Source organism: Syngnathus scovelli, chromosome 22, assembly GCF_024217435.2.
Source record: "Syngnathus scovelli strain Florida chromosome 22, RoL_Ssco_1.2, whole genome shotgun sequence".
Taxonomy (NCBI): Eukaryota; Metazoa; Chordata; class Actinopteri; order Syngnathiformes; family Syngnathidae; genus Syngnathus; species Syngnathus scovelli.
Window position 1 is genome coordinate 4611058 of NC_090868.1, and position 19197 is coordinate 4630254.

General features: G+C 40.9%; 4 protein-coding genes across 4 annotated transcripts; all 4 read left to right on the forward strand.

Moving 5' to 3' along the window:
• The first annotated feature begins 8 nt into the window (after positions 1-8).
• pwp1 (PWP1 homolog, endonuclein) lies at positions 9-3359 on the forward strand. Its single transcript, XM_049761277.2, has 15 exons — positions 9-253; positions 401-459; positions 531-694; positions 809-894; positions 964-1060; positions 1294-1404; positions 1486-1616; positions 1699-1769; positions 1922-2018; positions 2101-2162; positions 2228-2336; positions 2397-2487; positions 2548-2669; positions 2739-2844; positions 2929-3359. The coding sequence occupies exons 1-15, from the start codon at positions 188-190 to the stop codon at positions 3021-3023; spliced, it is 1467 nt and encodes a 488-aa protein (XP_049617234.1). The 5' UTR covers positions 9-187; the 3' UTR covers positions 3024-3359.
• Positions 3360-3622: 263 nt separating this feature from the next.
• On the forward strand, positions 3623-4663 carry mrpl42 (mitochondrial ribosomal protein L42). Its single transcript, XM_049761312.1, has 5 exons — positions 3623-3782; positions 3990-4050; positions 4114-4198; positions 4292-4455; positions 4539-4663. The coding sequence occupies exons 1-5, from the start codon at positions 3704-3706 to the stop codon at positions 4582-4584; spliced, it is 435 nt and encodes a 144-aa protein (XP_049617269.1). The 5' UTR covers positions 3623-3703; the 3' UTR covers positions 4585-4663.
• A 322-nt stretch (positions 4664-4985) lies between these two features.
• Positions 4986-6965, forward strand: ube2nb (ubiquitin-conjugating enzyme E2Nb). The gene is made up of 4 exons (XM_049761311.1): positions 4986-5148; positions 6039-6285; positions 6357-6497; positions 6568-6965. Exons 1-4 carry the CDS (start codon positions 5119-5121, stop codon positions 6633-6635), a joined length of 486 nt encoding a protein of 161 aa, XP_049617268.1. The 5' UTR covers positions 4986-5118; the 3' UTR covers positions 6636-6965.
• Positions 6966-11019: 4054 nt separating this feature from the next.
• On the forward strand, positions 11020-19160 carry nudt4b (nudix (nucleoside diphosphate linked moiety X)-type motif 4b). The gene is made up of 5 exons (XM_049761309.1): positions 11020-11436; positions 15203-15313; positions 15713-15757; positions 15938-16025; positions 16652-19160. The coding sequence occupies exons 1-5, from the start codon at positions 11341-11343 to the stop codon at positions 16879-16881; spliced, it is 570 nt and encodes a 189-aa protein (XP_049617266.1). The 5' UTR covers positions 11020-11340; the 3' UTR covers positions 16882-19160.
• Positions 19161-19197: the final 37 nt, after the last annotated feature.

Sequence of the window (19197 nt, forward strand, 5' to 3'; positions counted from 1 at the left end):
ATAATAGTGTGTTTTTGCCACTTTGTTCATTTACAAGCAGACGGATGGGGCTTTGCTGATGTGTGACGTCATCAACGTGCGCAAAAACCACGTTGGCTTGTAGGAAGATAGTTCTGCGTGCGATATTTACAACATTTATTTCTATAGAATAGTGAATCTTCGATTCTACCTTTTTTTTTTGTGAATTATGAGTTCTCAAATCACTTGTGTCGGATGGGTGAAGCGAGGTGCTGCCAAGGAAACACCGGACAAAGTAAGTAAAATAGTTCGAACGATTTTCTTGCTAGCATTAGCTCTCTTATGCTAATGTCAACAAGACTGCTTCCTTCTGTTTTATAAACACAATCCTGAAGGGGTTATCTGTGACTTATGTTCATGAAGTGAATTATTCTTTTTGTAGGTTGAGTTGACCCAGGAGGAGCTCCAACGCATTATCAGTGAGGCAAGAGATGAGCTGGGGTGCGTTTACATGCAGTCTTTTTAATCATAATGTGCTTGCATTTCAAAAAAAAAAAATTTTTTTCAATCAGGGAACAAGCACAAGATGAAGAAGAGGAGGATGACGGCATTGTAGCAGACAATGATGCTGGGGATGTTGCTGTGGAGGGTGTTGAAGTGGAAAATAAAGAAAAGGATGATGAGGACGATGAACTTGTAGAATACGGCTTGGATACCTATGATGAAGAAAATACAGGTAAGAGCTTTTGACAATTTATTTAGTCACTTGAGTAAATAAGAAGCAATGATACTTATAAGAATATACATCCAAAGTCCTTTGGCAAATATTTGTTTTTATTTTTCTAAATAGCGAGGGCTAACGTCGGGGACAGTCTGGCAGGTCTCGCCGTGTTCGCCTCTAATGAAGAAGACCCGTACATCACAATCAAAGATACTGTGAGTTGAATGTTTGGTGAACATGAATCATTTGGAATATAACATTTCATTATTTTTCGCCATTTTTAGGACCAATACGAGCGAGACGACTTCCAAATCAAGCCCAACGACAACCTCATTCTGGCTGGCAAGGCTGACAAGGACTGCTGCAACCTGGAAATCTACGGTAAACATCAAACCAAAAAGAATAATAGAATTTAAACGATTAATCAGATTCACTATGCCAATTTGAATTTGATGAATTGTTCAACTAAATACAAAGCCACAGATTCCACAATAGATTGCAAGGATGGTGATCCAAAGTGGACATACTGCCCATGATTAGAATATTGTTTAATAATGCAAAATATTTTTTTTCCGATGACGTAATCACTGAAACCTTAATCAATTTCTTCCCAGTGTACAATGCCGAGGAGGAATCTCTGTACGTGCACCATGACATTCTACTGCCAGCATATCCACTAAGCATCGAGTGGCTAAGCTTTGATCCGAACCCTGAGGAATCCCAATGTAAAATAAAACCTTATTTGTCATATTTTGGTATTGTGGAGTTGGAGGAGATGTTTCAATCTTTTCTTCTGCTATGTCCAGCCAATTATGCCGCAGTGGGCAATATGACATCGCAGATCGATATTTGGGACCTGGACGTGGTGGACTGCCTGGAGCCTGTTTTCTCACTGGGCAGTAAAAATGTGAAAAAAAAGAAGAAAAAGACCAAGAGGGTAATTGTTTTTTATTTTACGTCTATTTTTATGTGTATGAATCCGTAAAATGTTATGTCATTCTTTTTTGGGTGAATTTTAGGGTGCGTCGGCGGATCCTGAGGATGGACACACTGATGCGGTGTTGGATTTGTCCTGGAACAAACTGGTCAGGTAAAGACGTGCGCCATGTTTGCGTTAAACTCTGGGCTCCAGCTCCTAAATTTTTTTATTCACAGTTATTTAAGCACACTATTGAATATTTTTAGAATCACTTTGATGTACATCACCAGTTAGCAAATGCAAATTTTCCATTTTTTTCTCAGGAATGTCTTGGCCAGCGGCTCAGCAGATGCGACCGTCATCTTGTGGGATTTAGCTCGCGGCAAACCCGCCACTACACTGTGCAGACATACTGATGAAGTATGACGCAGATTAGCATGGGTTTTTTTTTTTCTGAATCAACACCGCCGACCTAACTCCCACGCTTGTTTTTCTATTTTAGGTTCAGACGTTGGCTTTCCACCCGTTTGAGGCACAGACTCTCCTGTCGGGATCCTACGACAAGTACGTCACATGTCAAGGTTGTTGAAGAGTTACATTTGTAACCTGCGCTTTTTTTTTTTTTGCAGGACTGCTCTCCTGAGCGACTGCCGCAGCCCGGATGGCTACCGCACGTGGCGATTCAGCGGTCAGGTGGAACGCTTGGTTTGGAACCACTTTTCACCGTTTAACTTCCTGGTAGGTTATTTCAGCTCCAAATATTCCGAACTGGTTTATTGATCTGTGGCTGTGTTTCAGGCCAGCACGGAGGACGGCTTTGTGTACTGCCTGGACGCTCGTTCCAATAAGCCGGTTTTCACGCTGAAGGCGCACAACGAAGAAGTCTCAGGTATGCGAAAAAAGTGTGAAGTAGTTCTTTATTACTTCCACTTACATAATTTTTTTTTAGGTTTGGACCTGAGTAGCCAGATTAAAGGCTGCATGGTGACAGCGTCGGCAGACAAATGCGTTAAGATCTGGGACATTTTGGGCGACAAACCCAAACTGGTGCATTCGAGGGACATGAAAATGGTAGGGCTTTTTTTGCAAAATGATTCAAATGAGGCAAATGGAGAAGGAGCTTGATGTTTGTGTCCGCAGGGCGTGATGTTCTGCGCGTCGTGTTGTCCCGATCGACCCTTCACTTACGCTTTCGGGGGACAGAAAGACGGCTTGCGGGTTTGGGATATCAGCGATGTCACAGATGGTAGGATCAAAAATCTCTCAGATTGAGTCGCAAACGAACTTTCTGTTGAAATCCTCTTGAATTGTTTTTTATGTTTACTTCTAGTGGCTACAGTGTTCGGCAATCGGGAGCGCTTGGTGGTGAACAATGAATCTGAAACATCCGGCGCTGCAGCCATGGGAGTGATGGACACCTCGTAGTGGGACAACACCTATCCTGATATGACATACACAATTACTGGTTAAAAAAAATGTATAAACAGTTTTGGAATATGCTAATATAATATGATTTGTTGGTATTTCATTCATCACCACACTTGCTGCAGTAGTAGAGGCTTAGAGGGGGGTAAATGTTACAACATAAAAGTCCATGAAATACTATAATTTGATACAGTGTAATGATTTTAAGTGCATATTATATAGAAACATTTTATCGCTTTAGAAAATGAAAACATTATCTTGGTGTAAAATGCCAATTTTTTCTTGTTTAAATTATGATTCATCCTGTCATTAAATGTAATGTATTGTTTTATAAAAGGAGATATCACATTTCTATTAGTTTATTTAGTTTATCCATCTTTTTAGGATGCAAGTTAGTATTTTTTAATCATTGAAAAATATGCATTCGCTATTTTTAAGCTAAGCAAATTTATTCCCCTCAAAAATACAACTTGTACTCATCTTGTAAAATAAGAACGTAGTAAACAATAGCAATAAAACATTTGAATTATTTATAACGATTTACTTATTTACTAACTTATTTACAATCATCCCCCCTCTTCCCGTAAAGGGGGAACTAATGTAATGCGGAACCAATGTAAAATCTCCGCGAGGCGAGTTTACCCGGAAACAAACGGTGAAGCACACAAGGAAACAGCAGCATGGCGTCGGGTCACCTGAGCAAAATAAACAGACTAATAACTACAGTTATTAACTCTTACAGATCATCACATGTCCAAGGTAATTATATTATTTTCTTTTTCTATTTTAAAATATATGCCTTATGCAGCTGGGCTCCTTAATTTGCGAGGGAAACTAACGGTAACTCACTAACCTTGACGTTGATAACTTGAAATGCTGATTCGTTGAAAACATTACAAGTGACATTTTAAATGCAAATTTGATAATAGTGACCCACCGTAAATCTCAATAAATCAATTTTTGCAGCTTTGTGGGTTCCACTTCGAGATGCGTCCAATATCCGTGGTCCTTCCCTAGATGACTGCAGGTTTGTTTCTTATATTGTGTACCTGTAATACACTGTAAGTTATTGATTTTATTTTGTCATTAGTGATGTGGAGGTCGGTTTGACGTCAGACGGGAACACCGTTGTTTGCTACCATCCAACTGTGGACATTCCATATGAGCTCACCCAGGTAGGAGTGCTGTATAGTACAGTATAGGAGACACCACTCACATTTCAGTCATTGCATTCTTATCAGATGTACCTTCTCTTTGCTTCGCTGCAGCCGATCGAGAGGCCCGACCCGCTGAGCAACCCGGCCGAGACACACGAGCAAGTTCTGAAGGCCCACCTCAGCAAGGAGGTGCTTAGGGACAAACAGGGTCCCACCATAGAAGAGCTTAGCAAGATGTTTTTCACCACTAAGCATCGCTGGTACCCAGTTGGACAGTAAGTCAAAGCACAATGCACACTTAATGGAAAATTAAATATCTTAAAATCTACTTACGCTTGATTTTCCTCGCCGTTTATAGGTACCACATGAGACGGATAAAGAGGAAAACGCCAAAGGACAGATAATTGTGTATATGTGTATATTATGACTATGTTTCTGTATAATAAACTATAAATAAATACACATCTTTTTGCTCAACAGAAACCTGTTTGGGAGTAAAATAGGTTTTCAAAAAGTAAGAAATAGAATAAAAATGACTTATTTTAATACTTCCTCAAATTAAGTAGGTATTAAAATTGATACAAGGCCAGAGCGATATATCACAAAATATATTAATGTAAATTTTATTTACATGTATATTTGTTTTGAGGAAGAAATTGATCAGAACAAAATAGACAGTACAGTACATGTACAGGAGCAAGTTAGTCATAGGAGCGTGTCTCTGAATTAGTTTTTTTGTTATTTTTTTGTTTTTGAAAACTCGAAAAGCAGACTGTCCTGACCGACTGCATTTTTGTCTGTGACGTCACGCGAAACCGGAAGCGGGCGTGGTGGGACCCGCCCCGGCAGCTCAGTCCATCCAGCCTAAGGAGAAGGCGACTTGCACGGCTAAAAATATATATATTGGAAGAGAAAAGAAACTAAAAAAGCCACACAAAATGGCTGGTTTGCCTCGCAGGATTGTCAAGGTACATGCCAACATCACACCGTTGAACGTGGGTGGTGAACCGCGGTGTTAATTTCAACGCGAAAAGGCATTTTTGCTACATTCGCATACGCGGATCCTGACGTTAGCATGGTTAGCTCTGCGGCTAACTGTCTCGTGTGTTTTGATTGCCACTTCTGCTCCTTCACCTCTCATCATCCACGTCTAATTGCATTTTTTTTTTCATTTTATAAATTTGCGATCGTGTCGTGGGAACATGGATATAATGTCACGTTTCAAGTGGAGCTATGAATGAGATTCTCCAGGCTAGCAACTATGTTGCTAGCTTCATATTATATCTGCAGAAATCCACATTGCGAAGCTCAGTTTAAGTCACTTATCAAGGCCCACTCATGGTCGTTTATTGAGCGGGTTTGGCTCAGACTACCACAGTACCAAAACTGCTTTTAATCAAGTTTAGCAGGATTTCACGGGGATTAGCATAACAAAGCTAACTGACGGGTATAACTACTTCCTTGTTGCTCTGAATGCTCCCATTCAGACATCACATTGAAAGCGTCGAAGTCATCTTTTGCTAATTGAAAGGTTTTAGTAACTTAAAAATATGTATAATATACTTTTTAATAGAGAAAATCCAACGTGATCATGGCCATAAAAGCAAAGAGTCTTCTTTTTTTTAATGAATTTTGTCCAATTTGTTTAAAAGTTCTGCTCAAATTTAACTCTGAGTAGGCCTGAAAATTTGAAAATATTAACTGGCTTTTTGCATAGCTACAATCTTCATTTAAATATGTTTGAATGCATTTCAAAATTACAATTTTGTCAATTACTTAAGTCATTCTTTCGCTAGAGAGATTCCTATCACAAGTGTCACATGAACCATGACGTGCGATAATCCCGACTCGTTTTCAGGAGACGCAACGGTTGATGCAAGAACCCGTACCCGGCATCACGGCGACGCCCGACGAAGGCAACGCTCGCTACTTCCATGTGTACATCGGCGGACCCAAAGACTCACCTTTCGAAGGTGGCACTTTTAAACTTGAACTGTTTCTCCCAGAGGAGTACCCAATGGCTGCCCCCAAAGTGCGATTCATGACCAAAATCTACCACCCGAATGTTGACCGACTGGGGAGAATTTGTTTAGACATTTTAAAAGGTAAGCTTATTTTTTGGCCCTATCTTGGTTCTTACTAGACGTTTTTAAATGGTCTCCCCTTCCTCTTTTAGAGAAGTGGTCTCCGGCTCTGCAAATCCGCACGGTGTTGCTTTCCATCCAGGCTTTATTAAGTGCCCCCAACCCCGACGACCCTCTAGCAAACGACGTCGCCGAGCAGTGGAAGAAAAGCGAAACCACCGCCATCGAGACAGGTTTGTCATTTTCCAAATCATCTTCCGTTTCTCACCACTTATGATTTATTTTTTTGCCCTTCCCTCGCAGCCCGAGCATGGACCAAGATGTACGCAAACTGCAGCAACGACCGTCACAGTAGCAGCACCGGCGTCTGAATGTGATCAACGATGCGTACTTCTGTCAATGTTTGAAATTGACGGACAAAATAAGATTATAAATCCACATCTATTTGAAAGAAATCTACTGTTGCAGACCTTGGGGGTGACTTTTTTTTTTGTTTTCCTTTATAAGATGCGTTTAATGTGTGTTTGCGCCCCTCCCTCCTTCCACCCTTCGTCTTCCCTTGTGTTGCTATTTAAATGCATGGACAGAATGACACCCTCCTCACTACAGTCTTAAGATGAATAATGTGTGTTGAGTATCATGGAAATGCCAGGCGCACACTGGTACGAAATCATCATGCATTAAAGCTGTCCTACTTTTAATACATGCATCGTTTGTCAATTATTTTTATGGCGTATACACTCAAAATCGATTTTTTTTTTATGCCATGTTTTGTTTTGTGATCCCTTTTGAAAACTAAAACTATAAAACTAAGATGAACTGTTTTGAAAGCCTGCAAATGCAGAGTAGTGCACAATTTTGCCCGCTAGGTGGAGCTATGGCATTTTAACAGCTTGACCACAAATAGAATGGACTGGTTGCATGAAAATTGACCCAAAGTGTTATAAAAGTGAAACAGAAAATTATGATTTATCTTTGGTTGCGGCTACGTTAATAATATACGTATATATATATATATTATATATATATATTTCAATTTATTTATATTGCTGTGTTCCACAGACTTCCACAAGAGGGCGTACAAGCAACACCTACTGTGATTTATACTCCAAACTGTCTCCTTCTAAGGTACAGCACGAATAATTTAGGTTAAATCGTGTGATTCCGTAAAACTTTATAATCGGGTTACCTTGGCAACACCAAGTAATTGTTTGGGTTTGCAGGAAACGACGCGAAAATAAGTAACTCATCAAGACCGGACTCGTTGTCACGCGTGACCTTTATTGCTTGGACGACCTTGCTCGTGATATGGTATTACGACTCACCCAATGACGTCAGCGGGTCACGGGCAAGCATCCTTTACATAGTTGAGCTAGATCGAGTCTCACTGGCCCACTAAAGGGAAAAAACATTTTGGGCTGATAGGTGATGACAAGCGTCCATTCAAGGGTCCATTCAGCATTTTTTGAACACCCGATACTTTGTTCAGCGATGCTCTCATAAGGTATGCGCCACAATAAAAGTTAGGCGTAAATTTATTGATTTAAAGTACAATTTATTTCAACTTTAGTGCAACAAAACTGCCCGAATCCAATGTAAAACTCAATTTTGGGTCAAAGTAACCCAATCGGCTTGCGCTATTCTTAGAGCAATTGCACCACCTGCGGGAGAAGTTGGTGAATTGCAGTTTTTGCATTTTTTTTCCCAAAACAGCCCAAACATGAAAGATTTTTTTTTTCTAGGATATTTTTCCTTTGCAGGGGAGGACGGTAGCTCAGGATGTCCTCAAAACAAAATTCTCAAAACAATTTTTAATTCTACTGATAGTTTCATTACATTTTCTTTGGTGGACGAGTAGAAAAAAATTATTGGAGAAATCAGATATTACCCAAAAGTCGATTATGTGGCATATCTCGTGGTTGGGGGGGGGGTGATCAAACACCTTTACCCCATGTTGACGTCACAAGTTTACTTAAAATGTCAGCCCAAATCATGAATAGCGTCAAGGCGTTGTCACTATGCAGCAAAGCACCACAATAAAAATCGGGATCCCTTTGAACATGTCACTGGAATTCCAGACCCATTTTCAAGTCCCTCCTCGCCTCCATCCATGCATCGCCTGTATTCAAGTCGTTTTATCCCCCCTTCGCCTTACATAACAGCTCATTCATAAATCAGCACCACACCTCAGGGAGGGATGAGGCTGAGACAAAATGTCTTCACAGGGAGCTTTTTTGCTGCAGCGTGTGAATACTGATGTGAGGTCAAGTTATGTCACGGGCAAAACGTACTGAAAATAGCGCAAACATCACAGTTCACGTCCGCTGCTACATTCTGCATCTCAATGTGACATTCAGTCAGCAGTTTGGTGGACATGATGGAAATCGTTCTTGTGCATGTGCAGGTGTCGTTATTATCGCCGCAGGTAGGCCTCCATTTCGAGGTCACTGAGTTCATAGAGACGCGGCGGCCCGGCTAATCGGCCGAGGATTTCCCTGCGTAATCCGAGTAGATCATCGCGACTAAATGAGATTAAAACTGATGTGCGAAAGTGACAATGATGCGCCAGTTGTTAGCGATTGCCGACTTGTGACGCGAGCGTGGCCAGAGGACGTCCTGCCCCCCCCCCTCCCCTTCCCACTTGGGCTAAAAGGAGACTTGAAAATTGCTTTCCATTGCTGTGCCGGAAGATAACAAACACTTCCCGTAATGACGAGACAATTTATTGTCCATCTGATTTATTACCCAATTCATACACTGTATATAGTATATAAAAAATAGATTTACCAAATTTCACCAATTCACATTTAGTAATTGTATTCATGTTCCAAATATGCATCATGTTTAGTGGTAAAGACATAATTGACCAACAGAGCCACCATTTTGTTTTCAGTACAGAGTACACATATAGGCAATACAAAAAAAAAGGAAATACAATAGTGTTTCAGACATCACCAATATTTAAATCAATAAGGTCAGTCTGGTCAGTTTAGTGTGTCTATACTTATCGACAGTGACTGTAAAAGTCTACACACCCCTGTGTAAGTGCTACATGTTTACAGGTTATAAAAAAAGAGCCCAAAATAAATGATTTCAACAAATTTTCTAGTGGTAATCTGCCCAATATCCTGTTCAATCTAACTGGGGGAAAAAAAAAACTTTTTGAGTTACTGAGATAATGTAGTTGCATAAATATACCCCCCCCTCCTCAAAAGTGATGATGTAATCATGATTAAGATTAACCAATCACATTCAAACTCATGTTGAAAAGGAGTCAACACCAATATAATGTTTATTGTGTTTTTCAGGGAAGTGCTTAAGTGATGTTTTGATAACGGTTGGAAAAAAACACAGTTCCCTGTTGGAACAAGCAAGAACACATTAGAGCGAGACAAAAAATGTCAACAAGACATACTCCGCGGGGGCGTACGGGCGATTTTAAGGGGATTAGAAAACCACAATTGATCGGATCATAGATGACGGGAAGTGTGCCTACAATCCTGACAAGTTCTTTTCATAACAACAACAGAGGCCCTTTGCAGCCTCTGGCATATTTCCTGCAACTTCACAAACAAGTTCCACTTTTGATCAATGTTGTCTCCCTCAGGGCCATCTGCCTTTTCATCTTCTGTTATCTCAACTTTTATGATGTGGATCCTCCTCGGACAACAGGTGAAAGGTTAACTCGTGTTTCGGGTCGACAGGATTTCGACGTTTCATTCAGTTTACGTATGTGTTTGTTATCGTGAGAGTGACGTTAATGAGTGCGGCGATTGCATTGTTCAATCATCCGTTATCAAATAGCTTCTGCCTGACACTGAGTGTAACGTGGGAGTGTTGTGACATGTGCGACATATTTAACTTGAACGCGTTTAGTCAGCGGGAGTAGTTTTTAGGAGTGGTGCCTGTTTATTTGCGTCATTCGCAAATAAGAGTCGCTGATCTCATCAGCATCAGTTTGATAGAAACCAAATAACAAATTTCAGCCTTTCTTGTAAATTTATTTTTTTGTCTGTCAGTATATGTCAAAGGATTGCTTCTTTTAAATAAATAATTTTTTGGACTAATTATCATCAGTGAAAGTGAGTAATCTACTCTTGCGAGTGAGCTCACAATAATCAGTAGTTGAACCACATCCGGAATACAAATATTGATCAGGAATAGACATTTAAAACTTTTTAGTGAAACATTTAGACTCTCCCAACATGGTAAAGTGATTTAAGTGCTACAATTGTCACATTTGACTGACAAATGTGTTTTACTTGTGTAATTTTCTTGATATTTGCACACAACCTAAGCCTGAGGCTTATTATTTGAAAAGTAAAAGTTGTCTGTTTGTGATGATATGTATTTCTGTGTATCCTTCCTTTTTTTGTTTTTGTTTGTATCAATTAAACTGATTGTGTAACTAAGCTGCAATGATGTCATGGAATTGCCCAAAGATCAGAGGATGTATTATTTTGTGTTTTTAAATTTACGATATTACTGAATAAATAGTCATTACATGTAAGTGTATTTAAATCTTTTGATTGCTTCTGTGTTTTTTTTATTGTCAAATATTTGATTGGGGATTTCTATGGTTGCCCTCCATTGATATCTTTTGGGGCATTTTGCCAGTGGAATGCCGGGACACCAGCGGTGACAAATCATCCAATCAGATATCGATTACTTGACGTAGAGCCCCGCCTCTTAGCAATAATTCATCCAATGAGATCGCATTATCTCAATCGGGGCGTGGCTTGTAGATGTCAAACTCCACTTGGATGTGTATTGAGTCAGCGGCCATGCGCAAATGGACCCAGAGGAGGGCCGTCTACATAAAATCCCTGCCGGGGGCGGGGGTCTCCATTCACTGCTTACCAGACAACTTAAACCAGCAGCTGGAGATACGACATACCTATAACCAACCGAGGAACAGTTAAAAAAAGCGCCAACTAGTCCTCTTCTCATCTCATGACTCTACGGATTTAGACAGCAGCGGCGGCGGTGATGCGGCGGCTGTGTTGCTAACATTTTTTTTTGGTATTCATTTCCTAATTGTCGCCGGTTCTGAATCGGGTGAGGAGTTCATTAAGGATGAAGCTGAAACCCAACCAGACCCGGACGTACGACGGCGAGGGTTTCAAGAAGCGAGCGGCGTGCCTGTGCTTCAGGAACGAGCGTGAAGACGAGGTAAGGGGAAGCCGCTTGGCAGTGCGCTGCCCTCCGCTACGAACATAAGCCACGCACGGCTCTACTTTTGGGGCCTTCTGGGTCCCTAACGTGCCGTTTATCACACACAAACTGGGGTCGTGACTTCAAATCACGTCATTTGTTTGAGCAATTCCTACGTGAAGTGTGATTGTCACTAAATGCGTCACAGCGTATGTAAATGTAGGTTCGAATTTCATTCATTTTCAGGTGTTTTTGTCTTCATTTTCCACTGATGCGCCTTGGATCATCCAGTTTGGGCTAGTTTGAGGAGTCGAAGAAAAAAAAAAAAACCAGCGTCGTCATTGGGGTTTCCAAAATAGTAGCACCTTTCTCCCTGTTTTGGGTCTTTAGACTTTCAAAATAATGCACTTCCCGTGATTTATCATATCAGAACAATGACTCGCTGTGACTTACGCTTTTATTTTGAATATTGTCTCTTTGATTTCCGCCAAGGATTTCGCGCGCTTGTGAGGGGGCGAGGCGCTTTTTGCACGTCCACCGGGTTTTCGCATCTATTCATGTGTATTTAGCGTTTAATAACAGAGTTGAATTAATAATTTATATCAAATGTCACCCAGTATTGATAATAAAACTATCCAAGCGTTTAGTTATTAGAGGGCATTCATGTATTTTACTGCATCTCAACCCGCCAGTTTGGCGCATAGCGTTGGTGCGTATGATGATTTAAAGGGGCCGTAGCATGTAAATAACGAACATGAGCTGATCGGCTTGACTTGTGGCTTCAAAACTCTCCCCTTGCTTCGATATTCTTATCTGTGACCTATAGTTACCGCTGGGGAACGCTAACTCGCATTAAAATGTCACAATACCCTTAAATCAAGCATTTTCGCCCTAAATGTCTCCCAGCAAGATTTCACAATAAGAAGCAAGTGGGCAAACCATAAAAATAATGACTCACCATAATAATATGAAGCAGTAGGAAATAACAATGTTGTCTGATTCAAGTAACACCTCTTGGCTAACCTGCATGAGTTATACCATATGAATAATTATGACGCAGGTCTGGATTAAAATTTTAATCCCCAATCTATTGGCCAACAGTTCATCACGTTTGTAAAATGGCTAAAGAAACATGTGCAGCCTCAGGACAAAAAGTGAAGTCACAGACAAACTAGAATTACTGCTTTGCCCATTTACCATCTGCAATATTTTGTTTTGTCAATGCTACCAAAAATAAAAAGTCTTTCAAGAATCAAAGAGGACAGTTATGTCATATTTATTGGCTGTGAGACAATAAGTATTTTAAGGAAGCTCAACAAAGAGCTCATTTTTAGGCCCAAAGCTGCCTCAGATGTTGAACTTTGCCCCATCAATGCCCCGCCACCTGGACACACAAGAGGCTTGTTGTGAAAGAAGAGCCACGTTGACTCCTGCAACTCTACAGGATGGAAATCAAATGCAGTTCTCATGATTTGTCAATTATTAGAATTCACTTGTTAGTCGTGGGTATCAGGTGAAAGTGCGATCGCTATTCCATCTGCTGTGTGACATTTAGGAGTCCATTTTTTTTTATTTGACAGCTACAGACGTTCCTCATCGGGTTGGATGAGGTGTTTATGGTATCCAGAATATCCTGCTCAGAAGTTTTGTTGTCGCTTTGTCACTGGGGGCGATTCAGAGTCCTTTGAGTACCAATACCAAGTACCGATACCTCTAGTACTTAAGATTTATAAAATGTCATTAAACGAAATGACAATAATAGACATTTATCAAATTGTGTGCTGAATTCTACGAAGATCTTCAGACCTTTGCCGAGCGTATTGTCACCTCCACTAGTGTAAACGACGTGCATGTAGCTAATTTTATAGCAACATTTACCAGCTCTCCACTGAGGAGATTTACTGGAAGTGGCTGCAGGACTGAGCCAGTGCCGCCTTTTCCAAGCAAGTAAGCGCCACTCTGGGAACTGGTGTCAATTACTCAACAGGCAGGGAAACACTTTCTGGGGTTTCGATTTTTTTTTTTTTTTTACCCCCCCCCCCCATGCTGACCCTCTTTCCAAATTCAACCTGGGTATCAGTCCAGCTGTCACTTGCCTTCTGACCTATCTATCATGACCGTGTGAGTTATTTTGTTTTTGTCGTGAGTGTTTCGACACTTTCGACTAGGGTTGAACAATTAATCGAACTGACATCGTCGTTAATATTAGCGCATAATGACTCTTACTTTTCATTATTTCCATTTTCCGTGATCATAATTAGCTTCTAATGTGCATCTTGGTAATGTTGCGTATCAGCAAGTCTTAATTAAACACACTTGTAGTATGTAGATTAGCTTCGCGACATTCCTCTAGCCAAACTAAATGGAGTCCCAGTGTTGTCCCCCGTGCGCCTGGCAACCGTTGGCGGACTTTTGTGTTTTGTCCCGGCCATGCCAGCTTTTGTTTTGTACTGGCATCTCGCCTCTTTTTCGACACTAAGCATCCGCAGATCAAATCTCCAAGAAAAAAAAAATCTTGAGGTGCCTAATACGGCTTTTTGTTCTCACCTTACAGGTCACGTTCTTCTGTTGTGCACCTTTCCAATACTGTACACTACACCTGTTGTACACCGTAAACACTTGTATGTGTTAGTTACTGTTGTGGCATTTTGCGCCATCTGGATGGGGTTCTCAAATTTTTTGATTCCAGGGAGAGAAATATTTCCGTGAACCCCCCCCCCCCTCCAAATAATCCTAACACATATTAAATATAACTACCATGTAAACCAATAAATGCCAAAGGACAGTGGTGCACTGGCTCCCTCTAGTGGCTTGTGAAATAATTGCTGTTCAAATACAGCTCAGTTGTATTTAACTTTTTCAGATTTTATACCTCTATTACGTTTTGATATATAAAATTTCATTGTATATAATGACATTGATTGATTGATTGATTATCTGTGTCTGGTATCAGCAGTCTGCAAAACTCTCCTAATAATAAATTATTTTGCGGACCCCAGTTTGAGGTCCACCGCACTGGTATGCAAAAGAAAAATAAATAAATAAAGGGGTACAATACAGACACTTTCCCGAAAATGTTCGCACGTGTCCGAGAGGAAGCACCAGTCACCGTGACCCTCCCGAGTCCTCTCGCTCGTCGCCCAAATCCCATTAAGGTCGCCAACTCCTCCAATTACGTGCAATCACATGCGGGTTCCATCTGTTGCGCAAGCTGCTTTTTATTGGAATATTTTGGGGTACTATTTTACAGTGGATTTGTCACTACATATCTCTGGCAAACCTTAAGTCAGCAGTTTGTAATAACAAGCCTGCAAGTGTACGTCCTTGAGCTATTTTTAGCTCCTCATGACCCATCTGGTGTCGTGTATACACTCACTGGTCAATGTATATCTGTGCCATAAAAGCAACTGGATACAAAATCGTTGCCTTCTAAAAGTTTAGCTGAACATAAATGTTCTTTTATGAATGTGGAAAAAGCTGCTAAATGGAGGCTTAAATGCTTGTTAGCATATACACACACGTTTTTTGTTTTTTTTAAATAGTACCTGCGTCAAAAGTGTGCGAATGTTTACAGCAGCTGTGTTGTCTCGACGATGTCACCGAGGCATCCTGAAACCGATCCACGTGTATCGGCCCACACTGCAGCGAGTGTAATTCAAACCCCCGCCTTCCCGCCCCTGCTTGTTGCTGATCAACTTGTAGAAACTGCCTATGCTAGGTTTTGTTGACATGACATACATTTTTTTTTAAAAAATTGCATTTTTTGGCTTATTTTGTTGCACAGGTGTTGTTGGTCAGCAGCAGTCGGCACCCGGATCAGTGGATCGTCCCCGGGGGAGGGATGGAGCCCGAGGAGGAGCCTTGTGGAGCGGCGGTACGGGAAGTTTTTGAGGAGGTGAGGAAAAAAAAAATATATAAGCAAACGGGTCACCTCCACATCCCATTTGAGCAAGCTGAGGTCAGGATATGCGTCTGAGGGTATTTGCGGCCGAGGTGTCGCTTGCCGGGACCCTTGTCTTCTCAGGCATGACGGCGGTCTAAACTTGGATCCTCGCAGGATTCCCGAGCGATCGCGGGGCCCGCTTGGCAAAAAGCCCGGGTAGAACAGCAGGTCTTGATTTCTCCAAAGTGCACGAGTGAAAATACTCGTGTCAGGCGTTCCGAGAGGGATTTTAATGGCATTTTTTAAATTTAAAGTCGGGATTTGGGCCAAGGAAACAGGAATATCATTTAAAAGCATGAATCGACACAAAACAAACAAAGCATTAAAAGCTTTCTATTTGTTTTTCCTCAGGCTGGTGTCAAGGGCAAGCTAGGACGTCTGCTTGGTGTGTTTGAGGTGAGAATTAATGCTGCTGAAAAGGTTTCGCAACCTTTTAGTATCTCAAGAACGTAATTTTGCTAGAATTTTTTTTTGTCCATTTTTTTGCAACAATACATTCAAACAAAATGGCTGTCCCAGGTGTTTATTCTTTTTTTTTTCAACGATTGTTTTTGTTGTCCCTCTCATTCCCAAAAGCAAAACCAAGATCGGAAGCACAGGACATACGTGTACGTGTTGACCGTCACTGAGACGCTGGAGGCCTGGGAGGACTCGGTCAACATAGGTGGGTTTTTCATTTAATTCCCACAGTCTCATGTTTTTATTTTTGTGAAACATATCATCACTATTGTGCTGAAAAATTCACCTGAAAAAGGAAATAGTTTTCCCTTGTATTGGTTTAGGACAGCAAAATAGTGCAAATCCACGAGTACTAATTGACTGTTGATGCAGGAGATGGCGGCAAAGCACTACTTTTATATAATCCAGTGCTATGGGCTGTAAACAAACTCACTTCAACATAGTTCTTTGGCATCCAGATGGCACAAAATAGCCCCAGTACTTGCAATACTGAAGAGAAGCTAAACTTAGTCTGGGTTGTTAGTGGAAAGTTGGCGACCCTGTACATACATTTTTCAAAAATTCAAATCAGGATAAACATTTTGGGATTGTCTGCGGCAATTTTATTTTTAGGAGGGGCATTCATTCCTTACGGTTTTTCGACCTTGGCGGCTGGCTCTCTTTCAGTATGCTAACCCGCCAAGGAGTTTGTTTACCCCTTGCAATATATAGCACGTGTGGGTCAACACAAATCCGAACCACTAAGCTCAAGTGCAGCGACGTCTGAGCTGTCAGCAACGTGGCTCGCCGTCTGTACACTTCTCAACACCCGTCCTCTGTCTCCCCCCGCAGGTCGCAAGCGCGAGTGGTTCACGGTGGACGAGGCCATCAAAGTGCTGCAGAGCCACAAGCCCGTGCACGCCGAATACCTGCGGCGATTGCAGCAGCTCCAGCTCAGCTGCTCGCCCACCAACGGCAACTCCATCCTGGCCGTCCCGCCGTCCAACGACAACTACCCGCATTACAGCGCTACGGCAACCACGCCCTCCACGGGCAGCATGCTGGCTTCCTCTCGCAGATAGGAACCACTCCCGACGATGTTTTTGTACAGCTTCGCATGGAACCTGGACTCTTCGACAAAGTGTGTAAATAGTCTTAACTGCTGGACGGACCAAAGCCATTGTCAGAACTCGAGAAGGACTCACGAGACGGAGCGCTAAGATGGCAACGCTCATGCGGCCGACTCGCACGTTTTTTTCCCTCAGCGTGATGAGCAGGAGGACGCCGCGGACTCTGCTGGCATGCCTTACAGTACTTTGTATGAATGTTTCTGTTCACTTTTGGCACAACACGCACACTCTGTGGTCAAGAAACACAAAGCATGACAATGCGGAGAATGTTTTCAGACACAACGATGGCTTTGACATCATCCGTATAGAAGGCGCTCGTTTTCCTTAGTTTTCATTTAACTATTTAAAAGTCAACGCGAGTTGCCGTTGAATACGGGACGTTAATGCCGTAATTTAAAAAAGGTCAATAAGATGAAAATTGTTAAAAAAATTCAACCCTTATTATAAAGGTTTTTCGCTTTAGGCAACAAACCTTGATGGAATTTTAATTTACAAAATATGAAATAAGTTTTCATTTTCAACAAAGACATTAGTTTCCAGAAGTAATGGTCCTTTTAATTATCAACCTAAAAATATGAAAAACAACTCAGAAAATTGTTTTGGCATAAACAAATTGCTTACGTTGTTCCAAAAATTTTAAATAATTTACATTTTAAAATTGTTCCAACTGAAATTATTAATTATTTTAATTTACAGTGTGGTTCACAACAACAACAAAAAAGAAAATACTTCAAATAAGTAAATAATTGAAAATATGTCAGTTAAAATCTGACTTTACACAACTCAAATTTATTTGTAGCGCATTTACGAACAAAGGGCTGTACATAAAAGTCGGACATAAAACATTAAGAATAATAACATAATAATCAATACATAGAATGGTATTTTCTAATTAACTCATTTGTTGCTATTGACGGCTAAAGAAGTCAAAGGTCCATTGTTTTACTTGGGCTGGCATTGAATGATGAAAATTCACAAACTTTCTGCAGCGCCTCCTCTTTTTGGCTGACTTAACTTGTGTTGACTGTTTATTTAGTTCTAAAACTGTTTTATGATTATTCCTGGGCCGTCGGTGGGCCAGTTCAAAGGTCACACGAGGCTTTCTGTGAATCGCTACCTCAGTCCAAGTAAACAAGCGGATGAGTCGGAAATGCTGTCTTGCTAACAGTGACACCGCCGTGCTTACCGTTACACTTTAGCCCAAGCGTCCGCCGATGATGATGACGATGATGTCATGCGAGAAAAAGCCGCCTGGTTCCCACCTTTCAAACCATTTGAAGTTCTTCGCAGTATCAAATGTCCATCACAGGCTGCTTCCTGCTTCACCTTTATCGATGGCCTGTGTTTTAACATTTAAACTCACTATAGCTGCTCTTGTTTTTATCATATGGTGTTGCCCAGGAGGCCTTGATGAGGTGCTTGAGGCTTGTCAGGCGCTTGATACTTTCTGCCAAAAAAAAAAAAAAAAAAATCAAAACGACAGAAGCTGCTTCTGTCGACGGCTGAATGACGACGCTCGAATTAGCCTTGGGAAACGTATTGGGATTGTGTTTTTAACTTGAATGAATCTGTACTTCATGTTTTGTATCTTTTTAACTATGTACAAATAACTGGACCCCCCCCCCCCCCCCCCAACAGCACCCCCCCCCCCCTTCCTTGTGTGCTTTCTACAGTCCTGAAAATGGTTTGAATGTGTTACATTAAAATTCACTAAAGCCGTTAACGGAATAACAATAGCCTTGAATCCAAACTCTGATTTATTATTTCATTTGGCATAATATCCAAATATTACTAAAATGCTTGTGTGAAAATGTTGTTACGGATGTGAATCGTGCCAAATTTCAACATTTCATGTAGACATATAAAAGAATATACCTTTAAGATTTTAATTATGTGGAAGAAAAGTGTGGTGTCGACTGTTTTGTTGAACTAATGTGACTTATGAATGACTTCTAACGCATCATACATTTGAGTTAAATCCCCTAATGTAACTTTGGAGGCAATTCTTGAACCTTCAGTCACCCGAAATTTAATGTATTTAATGCAAATGAATGTAAAACTGGTGCAAGCCTTGTTGTTTCTGTCACATTGGGCAACTTTGAATGTTAAATCAAAGCAAACCAGGAGACATGTTATTGATTCTTATGATAAATGACTGACTTTAAACTGGAACTATTGTGTTGGAGATCTGAAAAAAAAAACATTAAATGGGGGGAAATTCTTACTGTAAATGCTTATGGTGTTTTTCTTTTTTTCTTCAGGTGACAA

Bases quoted from the DNA above. Each gene is read 5' to 3' on its own strand.
- nudt4b (XM_049761309.1), top strand. From the start codon at position 11,341: ATGAAGCTGAAACCCAACCAGACCCGGACGTACGACGGCGAGGGTTTC. The intron at 15,314-15,712 runs GTGAGGAAAAAA...GTTTTTCCTCAG, and splicing joins TACGGGAAGTTTTTGAGGAG to GCTGGTGTCAAGGGCAAGCT. The intron at 16,026-16,651 runs GTGGGTTTTTCA...CTCCCCCCGCAG, and splicing joins GGAGGACTCGGTCAACATAG to GTCGCAAGCGCGAGTGGTTC.
- mrpl42 (XM_049761312.1), top strand. From the start codon at position 3,704: ATGGCGTCGGGTCACCTGAGCAAAATAAACAGACTAATAACTACAGTT. The intron at 3,783-3,989 runs GTAATTATATTA...CAATTTTTGCAG, and splicing joins CAGATCATCACATGTCCAAG to CTTTGTGGGTTCCACTTCGA. The intron at 4,456-4,538 runs GTAAGTCAAAGC...CGCCGTTTATAG, and splicing joins CGCTGGTACCCAGTTGGACA to GTACCACATGAGACGGATAA.
- pwp1 (XM_049761277.2), top strand. From the start codon at position 188: ATGAGTTCTCAAATCACTTGTGTCGGATGGGTGAAGCGAGGTGCTGCC. The intron at 1,405-1,485 runs GTAAAATAAAAC...TGCTATGTCCAG, and splicing joins GAACCCTGAGGAATCCCAAT to CCAATTATGCCGCAGTGGGC. The intron at 2,488-2,547 runs GTATGCGAAAAA...ATTTTTTTTTAG, and splicing joins GCACAACGAAGAAGTCTCAG to GTTTGGACCTGAGTAGCCAG.
- ube2nb (XM_049761311.1), top strand. From the start codon at position 5,119: ATGGCTGGTTTGCCTCGCAGGATTGTCAAG. The intron at 5,149-6,038 runs GTACATGCCAAC...ACTCGTTTTCAG, and splicing joins TGCCTCGCAGGATTGTCAAG to GAGACGCAACGGTTGATGCA. The intron at 6,498-6,567 runs GTTTGTCATTTT...CTTCCCTCGCAG, and splicing joins AACCACCGCCATCGAGACAG to CCCGAGCATGGACCAAGATG.